The sequence below is a fragment of the Megalobrama amblycephala genome, linkage group LG20, assembly GCF_018812025.1.
Source record: "Megalobrama amblycephala isolate DHTTF-2021 linkage group LG20, ASM1881202v1, whole genome shotgun sequence".
Taxonomy (NCBI): Eukaryota; Metazoa; Chordata; class Actinopteri; order Cypriniformes; family Xenocyprididae; genus Megalobrama; species Megalobrama amblycephala.
This window is the reverse complement of record NC_063063.1, coordinates 18790819-18812895: the sequence shown is the minus strand read 5'-3', so window position 1 is coordinate 18812895 and position 22077 is coordinate 18790819. Positions and strand designations below refer to the sequence as shown.

General features: G+C 37.4%; 1 protein-coding gene across 12 annotated transcripts in view; it reads right to left on the bottom strand.

Annotated features, from left to right (window-relative positions):
- arhgap12b (Rho GTPase activating protein 12b) overlaps positions 1-22077 on the bottom strand; it is a 68618-nt gene that overhangs the window by 28738 nt on the left and 17803 nt on the right. For 8 of the 12 annotated variants that reach the window (XM_048169725.1, XM_048169724.1, XM_048169727.1 and 5 more), the window contains exon 3: positions 4485-4568. The exons of the other annotated variants lie outside the window; for them this stretch is intronic. In XM_048169725.1, the coding sequence (XP_048025682.1) occupies positions 4485-4568 (84 nt within the window). The remainder of the gene's footprint in view (positions 1-4484; positions 4569-22077) is intronic. 12 annotated transcript variants of the gene reach the window in all.

The window sequence follows — 22077 nt, the reverse complement described above, 5'->3', positions numbered from 1 at the left end:
GATTGTGGTTTGGAATCACATCAGTCAGTGCAATCAGAGAACAATATATGTTTCATATAATAAACTTCAATCAATCAATAACTGAGGCTAAGCTGTATTAGCACCACACAGCACAATATATCATTCACACAATACATGAATATACTTCTGCCCCTCCAGACATCCCTTGGGAAGCTAAGCCTCCTGACTAATGAGAAAATCCCTCGTTAATTTCTGTCGTGGTATTGCCTCTTGCTAATTAAATTGAAGTGTAGGTTATGAAGCTAGACTGTGAAAGTATGACAGTGGTGTTAGCAGGTTGAATAAGCAGCAACAGTTCATGATATTAGTTCATTTTAGTTAACAGACATAGACAGATGATTCCCTGACACACCCTATGGGGTTTACGAAGGTCTGTATTAACTAAAAAACACATTTGCCGTGCGCACACACACGGACAGGCAGGTTCATGGCAAGATTTTATTTCACTCTAACATACAGTAGCAATTAACACTGCTATGCTAACTGTTTGATATTTTTGCACCAGAACTAAGAGCCTTTAAATAATTTTAATTCTAAGATAATTTAATTAGTTGCAATCAACTAATTATGAAAGAAAATCAGGACAAACAAATATATATATATATATATATATATATATATATATATATATATATATATATATATATATATATATATATATATATAAACTTATAACATCTTATTACCAACAACAAGTACACTAGAAAACAAGTATAGAGATCTATATACTCTCTGATATACCAAAACACTGTTTAGTCATGTGGCTTTACTCATAGATTACTAATGGACTTGATTTGAGGTCAGTGCTTACTCTACCAAACAAAAGATCTTTATCACAACACAACATCCAACCTAATTGATCTAAAGCACATTTTAAAAGGTACCAAGGTAACGGTTTATAATCATAATCGTACAGACTTCCTGGTGACCTGAGATTCTCTTCTGTGTTTTTCTCTCTCTTCCCTACAGGCAGTGAGAAACTCACCGAAACCCATTTATTTGTTACATCAAGACTGCAATTGTATTTTGGCTAACTTACCAAAGACCTTTATCAAACACTTACAAACAGTTCACAATGTAGCAACAAGATTGCTGACTCATACTAGACTGTGGAATCACTTAAATCCTTCGGCTCACTGGCTGCCAGAACTGATTGCAGGATCCTCCATTTTTAAATATCTTCAGGGTGTTGGCACCAATATACCTCAGCAATATGATAATGAAACACTTGAGACCAATGTGTAAAAAAACACCAGATGGGCTGAATCAACATGCAAATTCAATCTCTGACTGTAGGCAGTGCTTATATAAAAGCAGAAATACAGCGGTTACCCATGCTACTACGGTCCACAAAGCAGCGCTGCCCAACTTTGTTTCTAACCCGCTTGTTATGGAGAAGAAAGTAAGTAAAACATGTTTCAAACAGCCTTTACAGATTTTTGTATTCACTGTGAATTATCAAACAACACCAAATACAAGAATATTCATTCTTAAGCACCATCAATGCGTTAGTTTATGTAACAGCAGCAGCTCTGGGAATGATAAAAAGTTTGATTCTTATTGGTATTCTTTGCAAAGCGATGGAGAAGGGATTAGAACACCTCTCTGGACAAAAAAAAAAAAATCATTAATGGCATGCAAATGTTCATGTCGGCCTAAACAGATGCATTAACAGCCATTCATTAAAACTAAAATGTTTATCGCACCAAATTTTTTAATCGATTATTGGTCTTGTAGTGAACAGGCCTTTACTAGACATGTGCTGATATTCGGTAATACGATATAATGAATATGCACAATACTGTTATCATGGGCACTTAAACATACAGTGAATAGTTATTTAAACTTATTTCAATCTTGTTTCAGCAATTATCACAACATGAAAATTTGATACCGTCGCATGCCTAGCATTTACACTTGCTTGTACCTAAAACAGGGCCAGAAATATCAGCCTTTATATTCACTGTTGTCCCAAACTGTGAAAAACAAGCAAATATATATATATAATTATTATTATATTTTTTTTTTTTAATTCTGTCTCACACAGAGAGCCTTACTGTCAAAGATACCCTTTTACAAATATAATCTTACAAATAAATGTTTTAATAAAAGGTTTTATTTTTTGAAGAAGTCTGAAGTAGTTTGAAGTATTTTGCGCTATAGTATTCGTAACACTGTTGCACCACTTTGCACGTTACCATCTCAGATATGCATTCATTTTCAATAATTCAGCAGTATGTCACCAATTACTACTTTCATTTTCATGTTCACTGAAGCACTTTAAAAAGGTACTTCATATATAAAGTTTTGCTTAGTCTATGGTCAATATTTCAGTTCATCCTGCATAACAGGAAGTATTTAGCAACACCACGTAATGTCTTTTGATCGTATCTGTTAGCATAAAAGGAAATACCTTCTAGATAGATATTTTCCTCTTTCTCTCTTACACACACTTAATCACAGACTGATAATTCAGACAGAGTAGATTTATCTGAACCGATAATGAAACAGATAATCTTGTCAAGGTAAATCAAATTAGTGGCAGGTCAAACATCAGCGTCGGCCAAACGACCTGACAACATACACATCAGATGCAATGATGCAATCACTTCTTGTATCTAATAAAATAAACCCCAACTGTTTGTCCTAGACTCACATTTAGCACATGGCTGGTTAACAAAGGTGCCAAGTCATTGCGGTGCACTTGCTGTGCTAGATCACTATGGCTGATTTACTCAAGTGTTGTTCCCGGTGTTGGTCCGTCACCCCTGTACACACAAGCACAGCAGGGTTAACGAAACGTCTTAGACTCTCGTCGAACGTCTGCCACATGGACTAAAGGAGATGACGGCTCTTGGTACAGAGAGCACAATAGCTATTCAGGGAGGGCTGCCCTCAGAACAACTCACAATGACTCAACAAAGAGGAACAGAAAGATGAATAGACAGAGAGAGGCGATTCGGGAGAGACACAGGCACAGCCAAAAAGGATGTTCAAAAGTGTCACTTTCTCAGAGGCATAGATGAACAAAGACCTATGATTTCAGAAAGACTTATGAAATGGTCCGGAAATATTAGGGTATGCATTGGAAACAACCAAAAACTTTTCTTCATGGCAGAACCGAACAGCGTGTTTGAGGTGATTGTGGGAAGAGAATTCCAATTATGCAAAACTATAGGAGAAAGACATTCCCAACGCTCAACACAGCAAAGCAATATGAGGCCATATGTTAGTGGTGAAGAACACCCATGGCTGCCCTATACAAGACCTTTAGCTGCAGAAATAGACACAGAACAATGTGTCTTTCTTTACGATGACCACAAAGCCACCGTACTGACAGAACAAAGCTTAAGTGTGAGTACACTTGCCCGAATGACACGGGTTAATCAGCAAAATGACGACAACGGCCGCAATGACGCAACCTGTACTTGCCTCTCTGCCAAAGAAGCCTCAGTGCTGCTCTCCGTTCAAAAAACAACTGACATCATCCTTCTCTCCTACACACTGTCCATGTCTTGTAGGTCAAGTTATGTGCGGGATTTCACCACAAAAGTACAGGGTATTCCAGTCATGAAAGAGTTAGACAGCATGACAGTGAATTGATTGTGTTTTACAATCTTCAGCACTTCAGCAAAATAAAATAATTAAATAATCCTAACATACATACACCAAGACTACATTTATTTGATCAAAAATGTAGTAAAAACTGCAATATTGTGAAATATTAATACAATTCAATTCATATATTTTAAAATATAATTTATTCCTGTGATGACAAAGCTGAATTTTCAGCAGCCATTACTACAGTCTTCAGTGTCACATGATCCTTCAGAAATCAGTCTAATATGGCAATTTGCCGTTCAATAAACATCTCTTATTATCAATGTTGAAAACAGTTGCACGGCTTAATATTTTTGTGGAAACCGTGATCATTTTTTTCAGGATTATTTAAAGAATAGAAAGTTCAAAAGTACAGCATTTATTAAAAATATTTTTTGTAATATTATAAATCTCTTTGCGGTCACTTTTTATCAATTTAATGCATCATTTTATTCTTTGATGAATAAAAAGCATATATATATACACCATTGAAAATTTAAATTTAAAAAAATATTATATATGTTGGATATATATATATATATATATATATATATATATATTGAAATAAAAATTGTAATCAAATAATAATAAAAATATTATATATGTTGGATATATATATATATATATATATATATATATATATATATATATATATATATATATATATATATCCAACATATATAATATTTTTATTATTATTTGATTACAATTTTTATTTCAATTTCAAAATATGTCACAATGTAACAGACCATGGATAACAATAACAAATATCATACATAACAAGAAGCCACACCCTTAAATGAGAACCCTACCTACATTAAATATCTTCCTGTAAATATCAGTTTCAGTGCTCAGACACTCACCAGGTGATGTGGAGATCGAAGGTAAGAGAACATGTCTCCTGTGGGTCTGGGGCCAAAACAGGCCCCCGCTGAGAAATTGAGGTCCTTCTTGTAGCAAGAGGGACAGGGAGTGATACAGAGAGGGCGGAAGAGAGAAATAAGGAATCAGAGACAAGACAGTCATAGCTTTCTAACCCAAAGCCGCAAAGAGGCAGGCACTAGGTGCTTAAAGAGAGCATCTTAGTAGGTTAAATATAGAAGCAGTAGAGTTCACTTTAAATAGGCTCACTCATTAGGACACTGGTCTTACCTCTTGTAGAGTGAAAGAGAGAGAGTAAAGCAATCGCTAAGAGAAAGCATGACAGGGTGGCGTTGTACGCTGAAGGTCTGCCAACACAGGTCAGAGGTCAGAGCACTAGAGATCAATGGAGATGCAGTTCACACGCTCCACAGAGAAACGGTGGGATTTTAATCGCCATGGATCCTGTTCATGAGTCTTTCAGGGTCTAAGTTTGAAGCTCCATTCACACTGACAGTGATTAAATCACTAGAGGTCACCAAGTTACTGAGCTGTTGGTTGCTTTTGGACATTTCAACACAACTGCAGTAACCAAATGTCTCAGGTGGCAAATCACATGAACTTAACTGACCAAACTCCCACTGGTAGTTGCCAATTTTATATTATTAATAAAATTTTACTTTGTTGGATGACAATTAATGACTTTCTTGTGGTCTACACATCACTGTCAGTATAAACGGTGCTATCAAAACATTGCTCTATTTGTTCAAGCATCCCAACCAGACTGTCATAGCAACAGAGGTTCAACCAATAGCATGAGTTTTGGGTGGAGATATTTTTATTTTTCAACCAATGGCAGAAGAGGGAAGTGTTTGAAGAAACCCATTTAAAAACAATCAAATCTTGAGGTATAGTGTGTGTAAGTTGAATGAAATTATGTACCTGCCTTGAGTCAGCAGTTTTGCCATTTCATTGGCTGGGCAGCTGCCATGCAGGGCTTTGAACAAAAGAACAATGTTGTGAGCTCCCTGTGTGTCTGTTCAAGCTCTATGCCATAAGTCTTCTGCTGATAATTTGCACACGGTCACGTCTCCTCTCGTGCCCAATACATCACACCCACTCACAACCCCACACACTGAATAATGCATATAGTGATTACTGTGTGTGGCTGAGAGAGACTGGTGTTTACAATTCTCTAAAGTACAACCAAACTCCCCTTAAGGCAACTCTGTTGACTCTGCAGCCTCCTTTGCAGCTTTAATAACACATCTATGTCCAATCATTCCTCATCAAGAGGACATCAGCTCGGTTCACAGTAAATGCTGCTTTACACATACTCATCTCTGCATGTGCTCTGAGTTTGGGTCACTTATAATGTGCATTACGCAACATACGCCAACCATCTTCCCAAACTTGTAATGAGAAGTGCTTATAAACTGTCTGTTGTCAACATAAGTGAAGATTTAAAGGTGCAGTAAGCAATTTCTGAGAAACGCTGTTGATATTTGAAATCACCAAAACAAACACGCCCCCTACCCAAAAGGATCAAACTCCTTTCTTGAAAGCTCCGCCCCCAAATAAATAAACATGCTATGCAGCACAGGCACCTCCCCCCTCGTGAGTGGCCACGCCCCTTTCTGCTGATTGGCCACAAGTGTGTTTTGGTGCTCGGTCCGATCCACTTTCAAAAGCGTTTCTCAGAATTCGCTTACTGCACCTTTAAGGTCTCCATGTGGTTTTCAGCTCTCAAATAAAAGCTTCATGGTTTAACATTTTGAAAATGAATCCATTAAGACTGGCATAAATATTAGTATTGTAATTTTACAGTTATATTAAAATAGTTAATATTATTGTCATATATTTAAAATACCCAATATTAAATTTTACAGGGAAACATTACAATAGTAACATGTCTTACTTTGTTTAATATTTTATTATTATTATTTATAATAATAATGAGAATACTATAGTCATTTTGGGCCAAACTGTGCAGCCCAGCAAACAAGCACAGCAAAAATATGCCTTTTTTCTGTAAAATTGCAATTAGATTTGTTAATTTTATGGACAAAACAAAAAATATAATCTATTGTGTTTTATAGAAGAAAAAGTCAAACAGATTTTGAATGACATGATGGTGAGTTTTTCCATTTTTAGATGAACTATTCAAGCATTTAAATAAAACTCACATGCAGAAAGGGACACTATGGAGATTACAGAAATGAATGAGAGGGTGAATCAGGTTAATTAAAACTTAAGACACTCTAAATGCTTATGCTTTTATCAAACCACTCTCATTTTAAACAACAAGATAAGAAAAAGGTGCAAGGTTAAAGCGTGACCGGCAATCTGCACAAGTACACTGTACAAAAGAATGTGTGCGTGTGTTATCTCTTCTGCAGAGGTGTGAATATTACCAAGTCTGTCATAATGATAAGAGCTCATTAGGTCCACCAATTCAACACTCAACATTTCAAGAGCTTTCTTCCTCTCTGCTTCTATCTTTTATGCACTTTCTCCTTCCATCAAGGTGACCCACATAGCACCATCCCTGTACAAACATATAGATTCTGCTGTGCAGAGTTAATCCAGCATTAAAACTGTCACAGAAACCTCCAATCAGACACTAACATATACAGGGAATTTTATAGGTTGGATTTCCATGATTTTAAAACGCCAATTCAAAAATCCTTCAGTGCTACATTCATAAGAGCGCTTCAGAGATGTCATTGATATTCTTCAGGTCATTCAAAAATCATTTGACAATTTTACATCTCAATCTAGACTAGTTAACAACAACAACACTGACTGAGACAGGCACAGACATAAGAGGAAATAATACCACTGTGAGGAACAAAAAGGCAGACAAAGACAGGAAATGAATTCAAACAGAAGTGTTGTCTAGGGTACAGGTGAGAGACGCCTGCTCAAGTAAACAAAGTGGATTAAAAGCCCTAAACAACATATACAGCATGATCTGTTTCAAGATTTACATTTATTCATTAAGCAGATACAAGACAAACATCATAAACAGTACAAATTTTTAAGATGAATAAATATTTAAGCAAGAAGGGTAAATGGAACTGTTCCTTTGCAAAATATATCATACTCTCAGCCTCAAAGGCTCAAGTTTTGTTTGAGGTACCAAGTAGCAAGTTAACTACACAATCACAAGCAACACTGTAAAGTCTGCTTTGTTCTATTATGTCTATGAAATAGTCTGTATTTATTTTACGGGAAGATAATCTTACGGCGGTTGGTCGCTTTGAATGTTTGTCTCTTCCTATCTAAGTGGTTAATTCTTTTCCAGAAAAAGAAACAAGAGTGAGAAACGAGAGAGAGAGATAAGAACTCAGACAGAGACAGCTGGATGTCGCAGTGCTCAGTCTGATTTTAGCACAGATGGATCATGGAGATCTTTTGCAGAGCACCCAAAATCTCTCTAGATCTGAAAATCAAAGAGAAAAAACTAGAGGAAAAGCAGAAGAGAAAGAGGCACCCACTAAAAACTTCTGCATTAGCTGTCATACAGCTTACGTTGGCCCTACAGATTGATGATTAACTAATCTCACCAAGTCCCAGCACTTCCAGAAACCCTTAAAATGGCATATTGCACTCTGCTCTTCAGTGTTATATCCAGCTAGTCTGTATTCATAAGTTAGAATCCTAAATGTCAAGCTTGTTTGTCATCATTCTTAGTCTTTTTACATTTTACAGTCGACAGGAATATAAGAACAAAAATAATTCCTTTGGAACCACGAGTTACGTAAACAAGGGAGACGACAACAACATTGTCATCTGGATTATGGATTTAAAATCTGATTTACCCTTTTTGCCCGGAAGGAGAATGACCTGTAATATGTCAAACCACCACAACATATCAAGACATGTTCTTATTCATCTTGAAATGTTTGTTTCTGACTCAGGGTTTTGAATCACTATAGAAAGAAAAAAAAAATTAAGACTACAGGATACCACGAACATTCAGGATTGAGTGTCAGAGTGAACAAACCACAGTCAGTCTTCACAGAAAATCTTGACTGTTCATGTAAATAGCAAATAGTTGTTGATTGTCAGTAAGAAAGTCTCTTCCTGTCTTGGAGTATGGCTTTCAATAAGCAGCAAAATGCAGATATGAAAAGATTTCTTTAGGCAGGAACACACCAAGCCGACGCTGATGAACAAGTGGCGATGAAAGCAGACTGCGGGGTTGGCTCACATCGGCAGTGTCTGTGTACAAAGTTGCCCTGACACACCAAACCGACGCTCGACCGCCGACGACCAAGTAGCACGTCCATTCTGCGCCTGCACAAGATGAAATGCCTTTCCGTACCAGCAGGTGGCAGTAGCTGAACAGCCAATCAGAATGATCAGATTGCCCGACGGACCGACAAGCTCTGACGCCGATTCAACAAGTCGAATCAGTGAAAAAAAAGCAGAGGAGGACCAACTTCAACCGACGATGCAGAACACACTGAGAAAACTTAGTCGGCCGACAAACAAAAACTGCCCGATGGCCGACCGAAGGCTTGGTTTGTTCCTGCCTTTTGAGATTTCTTTAAGTACCTTTCCATTTCATCAACCAATATACCAGCCAGGCTGATAAATTGGAAGATATTTGGACATTTAATTAGCTAATAACCATGTTTGCTTGAACAGAAGTATATACTGATGAGCCAAAGCATTATGACCAGTCACAGGTGAAGCGAATATCGTTGATCATCTCCTAACAAGGCCACATATTAAAGGTGCCATCGAATGTTTTTTTTACAAAATGTAATATAAGTCTAAGGTGTTCCCTGAATGTGTCTGTGAAGTTGCAGCTCAAAATACCCCATAGATTTTTTTTAATTCATTTTTGAACTGCCTATTTTGAGGCATAATTAGAAATGCGCCGATTCATGCTGCGGCCCCTTTAAATCGCACGCTCTCCGCCCCCTCCCAAGCTCTCGACTCTATCACTGCATAAAGTTCACACAGCTAATATAACCCTCAAAATGGATCTTTACAAAGTGTTCGTCATGCAGCATATCGGATCATGTGAGTGAAGTATTTATTTGGATGTTTACATTTGATTCTGAATGAATTTGAGGCTGTGCTCCGTGGCTAACGGCTAATGCTACACTGTTGGAGAGATTTATAAAGCATGAAGCTGTGTTTATGAATTATACAGACTGCAAGTGTTTAAAAATGAAAATAGTGACGGCTCTCTTGTCTCCGTGAATACAGTAAGAAACGATGGAAACTTTAACCGCATTTAACAGTACATTAGCAACATGCTAACGAAACATTTAGAAAGACAATTTACAAATATCACAAAAAATATCATGATATCATGGATCATGTCAGTTATTGGGGGTGTACACCCAGACTGTTACGTAACAGTCGGTGTTATGTTGAGATTCACCTGTTCTTCTAAGGTCTTTTAAACAAATGAGATTTATATAAGAAGGAGGAAACAATGGAGTTTGAGACTCAGTGTATGTCATTTCCACGTACTGAACTCTTGTTATTCAACTATGCCGAGGTAAATTCAATTTACAATTCGATGGCACCTTTAAGGTCTGGGTAGATTAAATGGCAAGCAAACAATCAATTCATGTAATCAACGTGTTGGATGCAGGAATAAAGATCAAATTGTTATGGCAAGGCAACTGGGTGAGAGTATTGTGTATCATGTATGTGTCTCTTCCAGTATCTCATGTCATGTTCTCAAACATCCTCTTGCTCTGTTTCACTTTGTACCTCCTACACATTTAGCCTCAAACAAATATCAAACCAGTATTTTACATCTGTCAACTCAAATTCTTCTGCGACGTTCTCTTTCTCTCGCCCTTTGGCTGACTGACTGGATGAGAGTATTTCAGCTGAAACTGAATGGTATTGAGGCATGGAGACTCTTTACCCCCCTCAGATGTCTGATAATGTGGCTTTTGTCAGTCATTCAGCCCTTTGGAGGCCACTGGAGTCTCATTCCCTGTTTAGTCCAGTGATGACAGCACTTCCCCTGCAGTGGCCTTAGATTCAGCAAGCAACTCCAGGACGTGAAGCTAAAAGGACACATTTAATTCAGGTTAGACTGCTGTGGTTTCAAAGCCAATAATTGGGCTTTCAGCCACTCTGTGCATGTGTTTATGGGATTCAGTTTTAATACTCCGGGGCTTGATACTTACAATGACACAGCATGAAATTTAGAGTGCACACACACAGGCCTAATGCTCATTTATCAGATTTTTACATTTAGATTAAAGGGGACCTATAGTTATCCTTTTACAATATGTAATAAAAGTCTCAGGTGTTCACAGAATGTGTCTGAAGTTTCAGCTCAAAATACCTCACAGATCATTAATTATTGCTTGTCAAATTTGCCCCTATTTTGGTGTGAGCAAAAACATGCCGTTTTTGTGCGTGTCCCTTAAATGCAAATGAGCTGCTGCTCCCGGCCCGCTTTCCAGAAGACGGCGGAGCTTTAAGAGCTCGCACTTCAGTTGCTCAACAACAACAAAGCTGGAGAAAACGCAGCCAAAATGAGGATTATCAGTAACGGTGTTCAGCCTTACATTGATCAAACCAGAGTCGGACACTGATGGAGAGATTCAGGAAGAAGTTACAAATTTAGAATCAACTGGACATTTCTGAATGGTTAGTGGATAAATTTATGTAGTTGTTGTGGAGCTGATTCCACTCATCGACTAGTATGTGCCGTCATGTTAATTTTTTGTGTAAATGCAGTGTTGAATTGACCCTTGTTTGTGAAGCAGTGCGGCGTAAAAAGACGGCATGGCAACAACACTCTACTACAACAACTCTTCCTCTTCTCTAAAGCAGCCCAACATGGCCTCACCCCCTTTGTTGTGTGTTTTCGGGGCAAGGGTTTATGTAAATTTTAGGGTTAGTTTATGTCACTAACCCGGAAGAAGCTTGTTGTAGTCCCTACCAGCCCTTAAACAGCGAATTCTTTAAAAGAAAATATCTCCCTTTGTATTGAACTTTGAGCATTGTAACTTTGCAGATGTTGTTTATACTCAAACAGCAACATTACACACTAACTAAAGTTAAAAAAGTGAAATCATAATCAACCACCCCTTTAAGCGATGACGGTAAAGTTAATTAATCTTTAAAAACACTAATTTAATAACACTACAGCATATCTGAAAATGAATATCCATTTTTTATATTGTACATTATAATGTTGTGATGTGTAAATTAAAGGTGCTAAAGAGGATGTTTTGTTTTATACATTTTTGCAATATTACTTGAAACTGTCTTTACTAACTGATAAAAGACTATTTATTAGGTGCACTGAAAGGAATAATATTAATATACATCATCTGTGCACGAGGTAGGGCCTTAAAAACATCAGCCAATCGTTTACGCGATCATCGCGTAAACGATTGGCCCTCTGGGTTGTCAATCACTGCCGTGACGTTCCTTGTGAGAGACGAGCGCGGCTGCGCGCTCCAGTAACTTTCCACACTCCACAGGCGCCGCATGCGATGTTTTTGTCAGGAGACAGGAGTAACAACTGCAGATTATGAGTTACCTGCGGTGAGTCCGACATAATGAATCCACTAACACGACACAGCGAATGCCGGTGGTAAACACTCGTATTCCAATACTCGTGCACGAGTTTTGGGAGGCGTTCCCGTGAAAGCGGAGGGGTTGTTCTTACGCATGCGCTCATTTCAAAAACTCAGTAACAGTCTTTGGTTTCTCAGTCGGCGAAAAGATCCTCTTTAGCACCTTTAACTTGTATCATTTAAAATGACTTTTTTTTAGTGTTCACACAAACGCATTTAAAACAGTATTGGATGTAAATATCGACGTCTGTTATTGACCACAACATAGGCTAGATTTTTAATAGTGGTAAATCGGATAAATGTTTCTGAATCTTGTAAGAGGGACACACCATAACACAAGCGGCTCTTTGAGTGTTTGCTTTGGTTCTTTAGACTCTCTTTGTGCCAGTATAAAGGGGCATTTTGGGGCACCCAGTGCTTACTGGCACAAACATCCACCCAAGCCTTTCTTTCCAATTGCACAAGCAGACAGCAATCCATCACACACTGCACAGAGAGAGAAAGAGATATTATTAACCTCTCCAAAAAGGACATAAAAGGAGGATAAGATGCTTAAAAGGAGGTGAAGAAGGAGGGATAGTAATCCTGCCATTTTAAGAGACAATTAACATTATTGGCTGGAACTCAACGAACACCAAACCCACTGTAGCTTTAAGATAAGATTGTAGATGTAGATTTAGATTATGTTCTTTTAAAGTCCTCACCAAATGTATGCACATACAACCATGTAAAGCTAAGAGTTTGTGTCACATTCCTCTTAATCCAGTTCTTCCCCATCTGCCCCCAACCCCCTCTTTTCTATGGAGGTACCATAAGAGGCTTTTATATGGGGGGTGGATTGGGTTTGGTGCAAGAATACAAGGGGAACATGCTTCTGTACTAACTCCAATACACTCCAAGTCTTTCCAGGTTGGTTGACTCAGAAACTGGCATTTTAAGAGATGTTTTTAACTTAATGCACTGAACTAATAAGACCTGCAATTTCCTCAACAACACTGAAAGGGAAAGAGAGAAATCTGAGAGCTGGAAGCACTCAGTGTTCAGAGAACCAGAGGGTGACAGGAACGACAGAGAGAGTGGTCTTTGACTGGGGTGTTCAAACCATCTGACTAGACAGTGTGTTAAAACACAGGATCAGCCAAGCTGATTTTCTGAGGATTATGGGGGGGGGGAGCTTCCTGTTGAAGGATATCACAAACTGTCACTCTCATTGACAAGCTTCTCACTATGTACCAGAGATTATCATACCTTATGTGGAACACAAGATAAAACATTCTGAAAACTGTCTCATGCTTTTTGTCCATTCAATGAAAGTCAGTCGGGTCCAATGTTGTTTTGAACCCATTGACTTTCATTATACGGACAAAAGCTTGAAAAGTGTTAAAACAATCTTCAAAATACTGTATCTTGTTCTGTGTTCCACACAAAGAACGGAAGACTCAGTTTGAACGACATGAGGGTGAGTAAATTTTCATTTTTTCTTTAAGAACTGACATTGAAAACCCTGACTGTTCAGGGGTGCGTTTCCCAAAGCCAATAGAGTTCAATGGGACTTACGATCATAGTTGACTAACAATGCTTTTGGGAAACGCACCCCAGGTCAGTGTGTGCTATTAACCCTTTCCCCGCCAGTGGCAGCATTTTTGATCATTTTCAGAAAGTTTCATGGCCCCCAGAATATTTTGTTTTATGAATATCTGAACCAGAGGTCGCATTAACCGAAAATTTTCCGTCATTGACGGAATTTTTTTTGCAGTGGCGGAAAAATCTGAAGGCTTCCGTCATTTTGACAGATTACACTGAGGCTGATGTAACTTTTAACTGTAATTCCCACCCCTGGCCAGTAGGTGGCGAGTGCGCTCCAGTGTGGCAGCAGAGCGCGAGTTCAGTCTCCAGAATAAAATAAAAACGATGCGTTTAATTACACACGGACGAGCACCTAATTTCAGTCCATTTTATAATGAGTTATCATACTTATACTTACATAATTAAGTTTCTAATCCAGTTTGTTTTGTTTTAAATGGTTTGCTTTGTTGCTGACTGTCAAGTTTATGGTCTACTAATGGCTTTTTTGAGGTATAATGTTACATGACATTATTTGCAACACTGATTGAGACATGGTACAGATTTCAGTAAGCTACTGTATCTTGCAACATATTTTCTGATGTTCATTCATGTTTATTTCGTTCTGTAAAGTAGTAAAGATGAAGGGATGATCGCGTTCACTCACGATCCGCAACAACTGTTCAAGATGAAAACTGAGAAGTGACACACTGTCTTTGTACAACTTTCTTTTCATAATAGAAATAAATGTATAGCCTAGGCCCATTTACTTATCCTGTAAGCTTGTGAATAAAAATGAAAATGTGGACGAAAAAAGAAACTATTAAACGTCTTATCCATAAAATCTAAAAATTAAAAATGACGGGGAATAATTGATTATGATGGAATTTTTAGTATCCTGTCCATCAAAATGACGGACAGTGCGAAAGTCTAACGCGACCTCTGATCTGAACATACAATAAATCGAAAGAAAGAACAGAGCCTCTGCTTTTAAACAAACAAACAAACAAACATTTTATTCTAGCTTCATGCATTCTTTTTTATCAACACTTGAATGTGGGTAAGTTTCATAAAACATACATAATTTTTAACAAAAAAGATGAGAAAATCATATTTTGCCACAGACTACACCCCAGATTGTATTCAGAAAGATGATCAAAACACTGATGGAGTAGATAAAGTACATCAACACTCCCTTAGCTTGTACAGTCCTATATCACTTCCTGAGTCGACATTTCATTTGTTAACATTAGTGATATGTTGTTTAATGTTTGATGATCGCATTATTTTACATGTGCATAAGCAATGCTTCTACCACTTGTTTCTGCTTCTTCGCTTGTGTTTTGATCTGGAGATTCAGTACACTTTTAGAAGATGCATAATAGCACCCCCTACCGTATAACAGTGAAAACATGTATTGCTGGAAATTTCTGTCAATAGCGGAAAAGCATTGGGTCATAAATGACAGAAAATTCTGTCAATGCCAGGGAGAGAGTTAATATTTCAAAAGCATCTCTTTATGTAATAGTGAGATTAACACACGCATAATCTACAGCTCAAAAAACAAATCTTAGTGATCAAGTGGTATTTGGCGCAAGAAGGCCGACGGGTAACACCCCGGGCAGGGTATTTGTCTTAAAAGGAAGCACATCATAAGGTCTTGCGCAAATACACCGCAGACACAAACTGGCACCCAAATATACACATACAGCAATAGTGAAAGTGCAAACAGAGAGTGGACCGAGGAAGCTCTATGAACAAAGTTTCTTTAGTAGTGACTTCCTGTGTCCTTCAGCCTCAACAGAGTCACAGTAACAAAAGCTGGCAAAAAGTGAATGTGTACAGACGACTCAACATGATGTACACACACAAATGTGACGTCCTGAAAGCAGTGAAATTCTTCGCCTTGAGGATCTTCTCTTTGGTTTTAGCGTGCTTGCTAAAACTAACAGCTTTGCAAACATTAAACACACACACACACATCCCAAAGTGACTGATAATAATCAAACAAAAACTGGGTCTGGGTCACATTTCACACAATTAGTACATGGAAAAACTGCCTTGAAGCAAATACATTACTGTTCAAAAGTCTGGGGTCAGTAAGATTTTCAGATGATTTTGAAAAAACGCCTCTTATGCTCCCTAAAGCTACATTTATTTGATTTAAAAAAAATACAGTAAAAACAGTAATAATGTGAAATATTATTAAAATTTAAAATATCTGTTTTCCATTTATAAAATGTAGTTTATTCCTGTGATGGAAAAATTAATTTTTAGTATCCTTTACTTGAGTTTTTAGTGTCACATGATCCTTCAGAACTCATTCTAATAGGCCGATTTGGTGCTCAAGAAACATTTCTTATTATTATCAATGTTGAAAACAGTTGTGCTGCTTAAAGGTGCCCTTGAATGAAAAATTGAATTTATCTTGGCATAGTTAAATAACAAGAGTTCAGTACATGGAAATGACATACAGTGACTCTCAAACTCCATTGTTTCCTCCTTTTTATATAAATCTCATTTGTTTAAAAGACCTCCGAAGAACAGGCGAATCTCAACATAACACCGACTGTTACGTAACAGTCGGGGTGTACGCCCCCAATATTTGCATATGCCAGCCCACGTTTCCAACATTATAAAAGGCATTAGACAAGGGCAGCCAGTATTAACGTCTGGATGTACACAACCAAATCATCAGACTAGGTAAGCAAGCAAGAACAATAGCTAAAAATGGCAGATGGAGCAATAATAACTGACATGATCCATGATAACATGATATTTTTAGTGATATTTGTAAACTGTCTTTCTAAATGTTTTGTTAGCATGTTGCTAATGTACTGTTAAATGTGGTTAAAGTTACCATCGGTTATTACTGTATTCACGGAGACAAGAGAGCCGTCGCTATTTTCTTTTTTAAACACTTGCAGTCTGTATAATGCATAAACACAACTTCATTCTTTATAAATCTCTCCAACAGTGTAGCATTAGCCGTTAGCCACGGAGCACTATCAAACTCATTCAAAATCAGAAGTAAACAATCTAACAGTATACAATACTCACATAATCCGACGCATGCATGCCGCATGCATGACGAACACTTTGTAAAGATCCATTTTGAGGGTTATATTAGCTGTGTAAACTTTGTTAAGGCACTGTTCAAGGCAAGCGCAAGCTCTGTGGGTGTGGACCACGGGATTTAAAGGGGCCGCTGCATAAAATCGGGGCGTTTCATTCGTACATTCAGGGGACACCTTAGACTTATATTACATCTTTTAAAAACATAATCTAGGGCACCTTTAATATTTTTGTGGAAACCATGATACATTTTTTCATGTTTTGTAACAATGCAAAAGTATTTACTGTGACTTTTAATCAATTTAATGCATCCCTGTTGAAGTATTAATTTCTTTCAAAAAAAGGAATTTGAATGGTACTGTAGTAAATTTGAATAATATACGTTTTGTTTTGCCTTACAGCAATGACAATGAAGTTTTGCACGGCAGTAATGTCCTGGAAATGTTCTTCACCTGACTACTCCTTTGCAATGATTTGTAATAAGCACCAACAAACAGTAACTTTTGGTTTTGAAGGCATTAACCAGGTGCCAATCATCCATGCAGGAGAGAGACATCAAACATATTATGGCCTTTCAGACACAGCAGGACACACACAGCAATGAAACATCCATCTCCACAGTGATATCCATTTCATTAATGAACTCATGAGGAGAAACACAGAGGAGGAGGGTCATCAGCCAATCACAGGCGAGGACAGCAGAGTCTTGTGGCCTTGTACTTCCTATCCTCTTTCCACACACAAAGATGTTGACAACTGATTTGTTTAGACTAGTTTAAGCACACATAAAATTCATTGCAGGGAATTCCCATAAGAGATAAAACTCCATGAGTAACTTTGCTGACTGCACAGTGTGTTTGCATAGAAAAAAATTCTCTGATATGTGGGTAGGTTGATTCTTTGTGAGTGGGCAGATCACTCCAGATCATTCTACACTACTGGTTCACTATTGTCAATGATGCACCTCAGCTCAGCAAACCGAGGTGTAGAACTTTCCCTCTGACAAAAGCACTCATGCACTGCTGTGATAATGTCCAACATCACCAAAAGGTCATAAACTCCTGTGAGGGACGGTTACCTCAGTTCAGTCAGTGGCACATTGTTTTCGCTCTCTCTCTCTCTCTCTCTCTCTCTCATCTGTTTGACTTTAGCTTTTCCCACAGCTAAATGTCCCTGGAGGTATTGTGGCTGGTCTGAATTGCTTTAAACAACAGAATGGTGTGAAACAGGTAGAAAATGAATAAGAGAAAGGAAAAGAGGGTAGTATACAGCCGTAGCCAAAAGTATTTGCAGTGATTTTGTTCTGAAAAGTTTGCTACCTCAGTATTTGTACATAATTTTTTCACGCTTCTATGGTATACTGAAAAACAATGATGAGCATTTCATAAGTTTTATAAGCTTTTACTGGCAAAATCATTCAATACATGCAAAGAGTCAATATTTTCAGTGTTGACCCTTCTTCATAACCTCAACAATTTATCATCTTCTGGGTCAAATCCTGACTATTCTTGAAACTAACTTTGCACCAGTCTTCTGCTGTCCAATCCATGTACTCCTGCAGAATTTCAGTCTGTTCTTGATGTTTTTCTTAGAGAGAAGTGGTTTCTTTTCTGCCCTTCTTGACACCAGGCGGATGTCCATAAGTCTTGTCCTCACAGTGCAGATGCATTCACACCCACCTGCGGCCAATATGAAGCAAGATCTGCATTGGTGGTGGCAATTCCGTAGCAGACTCCTTAGGAAGAGACAGTCCTGATGCTTGCTGGACACTCTGGGACATCCTGAAGCCTAATTTAATGTAGTTAAACCTCTCTCCTCAAAGTTCTTGATGATCCAGTAAATGGTTCTTTTCATGTGCAATATTCTTTGCAGCAATTTTTACGAGGCCATTTTGATGCAAAGTGATGATGGCTGCATGTCTTTCTATGGAGGTAACCGCTAAAGAACACCATAATTGGAAGCACTTCTTCCCTCCTTTTATTGCAATCAGTCTGCTCTTATAATCTAATCACAATGATGGAGTGATTTCTCCTGACTAATACTTGTTCACACTTTCACATATGAATAGTGAAATTTATGTTAGCTGGTCATTTTGTGCCAGGGCCAAAAAACTGTTAAATTTGGGTTTTTGTAAGAAGGTTCATTTGGCCAGTGAAGCTTTTTGTGATTACTTAAAATGCATCTGATCAAAGAAACCACGTGAAGCAGCAAACTTTGCAAAACACAAAATTTATGTCACTGCCAATAGTTTCGGCTACGGTTGTAGATGGAAAGAAAGTGCCTTTATTACTTGACAGCAGTCTACAGAGGCATACATTTCAATCCGCTTTTTGGATATAAAAGTAGTACAATAGAGCACTACACTTTTATTGGTAGCTGGATGTGCTCCACCTGACTTTCCAATCCCATCTAACAAATAAACTGGAAGAAATATCAACCAAAGTGTATTATGTCTATTTTTTTTACTTAAATCTAATTGCCATTCCAATTAAATAAGACATAGGATTAAAATGCTAAATAACACATAAAAATTCTATCCATTCACATTTTTATTACAGAGAACATACTGTTCAAAAGTTTACAGTAGGTAGGATTTTTAAATTAATACATTTATTCAGCAAGGATGCATTAAATTAATCAAAAGTGACAGTAACAATATTCATCATGGGTAACACTTTACAATAAGGTTTCATTAGTTACCATTAGTAAACTACTCTAGTTAACAATACTTCTACAGCATTTATTAATCTTAGTTAATGTTAATTTCAACATTTACTAATATATTATTAAAATTGTTGTATTTACTAATATATTATTAAAGTTGTATTTGTTAACATTAGTTAGTGCACTGTGAACTAACATGAACAAACAATGAACTAATTATTAACTAACATTAACAAAGACTAATAAATACTCTAACAAATGTATTGCTCATTTTTAGTTCATGTTAGTTAATACATTAACTAATGTTAACAAATGAGACCTTATTGTAAAGTGTTACCTTATGTTACAAAAGATTTCTATTTTAAATAAATGGTGTTCTTATGAACTTCCTATTAATCAAAGAAACCTTAAAAAAAAAGTCACACAAACACAATATGAATTTTTTTTTTACTGTATTTTTGATCAAATAAATGCAGCCTTGGTAAGCATAAGAGACTACTTTCAAAAACATTATAAAAATCTTGCTAACCCCAAACTTTTCAACAGTAGTGAATATCCAGTGAGTGTGTGTCTCTGTATATGCTATAATTTGGGTACAAATTGTCCCCAAAAGCGATTTAAAAAATAAAAATAAAAAACTGATTCATAAATAAACCTTTTTTTTACTTATCAAAGGGCAAAAAAAAAAAAAAAAAATCTTTTAGGTTTAGAGTTAGGCAACTCTAATTATCTTTATATAAAAACAACAGAATTCTATAGTATGTCTCTATTTAGATTAAGTAAATGTCTGTAAAGCTAAACTTACCTCACCCTCTGGACACATTCTGCCCCGACAACATCTCAGCTGTGCCCATCGACAGCAGAGAGACAGAATGAGTGAGACAGAGAGATGCTCTGACAGCACAAGGGTACCAAACCACCCCCACACCACCCCAAACACACATCGATTTGATGTCCACTGCCATCTTTCAGCCTAAAGTCCATATTTGGGCAAAAATAGAGACAGACAGACAGGAACAACAAGAGACAGGAGAAAGAGCTTTGATACTCGAGTAAATATTAGATTAGGGTGAGCTGTGCTGTTTTCCGCCCATCAAGATCGGTGGGCCTTTATTGGGTTATCCCACTGATGTCGGTGTGTGTGTGTGTGTGCTGGGACAGGAATGAAAGGAATGCTCGGGCCTCCTTTACTGTCAATGCAGGGACGGAGCTACAGGATTTAGACTGAAGCCGAACACACACATACTTCTAAGACTCTTTTGGGCTAGTAACATGTGAGCGTACAAAACCAGCAATGATTCAATGCGATATGCTGGGGAAAATAACAATGAATGTACATACACACACACACGAAATCAAAAGCAAAACACACAGAAACAGACCAAAACTCATTAAAGAAGCTGAAGTATAATATCGACATCAGACAATAACTGTTCACACAAAGGAAAACGCCCAGCTGAGGGGGATGGATTTAATTTTGTGCAGCTGCCCATTAGAAAAGCCCCTGCTTGGTTATAAAAGCTATTCATCATCTTTTATTAGAGAGGTAACATGCTACTAATCCCCTGGTCAAACGTTTGTGTGTCTTCTGATGGTTTATCATTATTTCAAGTTATTTGAGCATGTCATAAAAAGGATTAAAAAAAAATAAGGAAACACTTCTAACATATAAAGTCCATAAAAGTGAAAGAGCGGGGGAGGTGTGGAGAGAGAGCGACAGCGGGAAAGTGTGTGTGTGCAAAGGAAAATCTGCTTCAGGGGGTGAAGATAAAGTCGAGGCATAGAAAAAGGCGAGAAATTGGGGTTCTAAATCCATCCTCTGTGGGCCACTCTGGTGGAGTGTTGAGGGAAACAGATTTGGAACTCAATCCTTTAAGAGCGCAGAAGCTGCCCATTCATAAATGGAGAGGAGGGATCGGCGTCAGGAGGGACGCGGGCAGAGAATGTGACTTTGGGCTAAAAGTAATTATACAAATAGTTCCCCCCTATTGAAAATTCATCATTTACTCGCCCTTCCAACGGTGTTCAGAAGGCTGTTCACACTTCTCTTTCCCATTCAGTTAAAGGGTTAGTTCACCCAAAAATTAACATTTTGTCTTTAATTACTCTCCCTCATGTCGTTCCACACCTGTAAGACCTTCGTTCATCTTCGGAACACAAATTAGGATATTTTTGATGAAATCCGAGGGGTATATGACTTGTCCATACAGCAATTTAACCGACACTTTCAAGGTCCAGAAAGGTACTAAAGACACTGTTAAAAAAGTTGACGTGACTGCGGTGGTTCAAAATTAATTTTATGAAGCGATGAGAATACTAAAAACAAAACAAAAATAATGACTTAAAGAATTAAAAATGACCACTGCAGACACGTTGACTGTTTTAACGATGTCTTCAGTACCTTTCTGGACCTTGAAAGTGTTGATTAAATTGCTTAAATTCTATGGAAAAATATCTTAATTTGTGTTCTGAAGATGAACTAAGGTCTTACAGGTGTGGAACGACATGAGGGTGAGGAATTAATGACAGAAATTTCATTTTTGGGTGAACTAACCCTTTAAGTCACATAGTGCTGTTAATTGATACGTCTATAAAATTCATTAAAAAAATCCAATAAATTTTGTCTTCTAGGCTATTTTGTGTTAGAAACAAACTAATTTTCATGATTATTAAGTGAAAAAAAAAATTAATAGGCAGAGGGGACAATTTTCAGCAA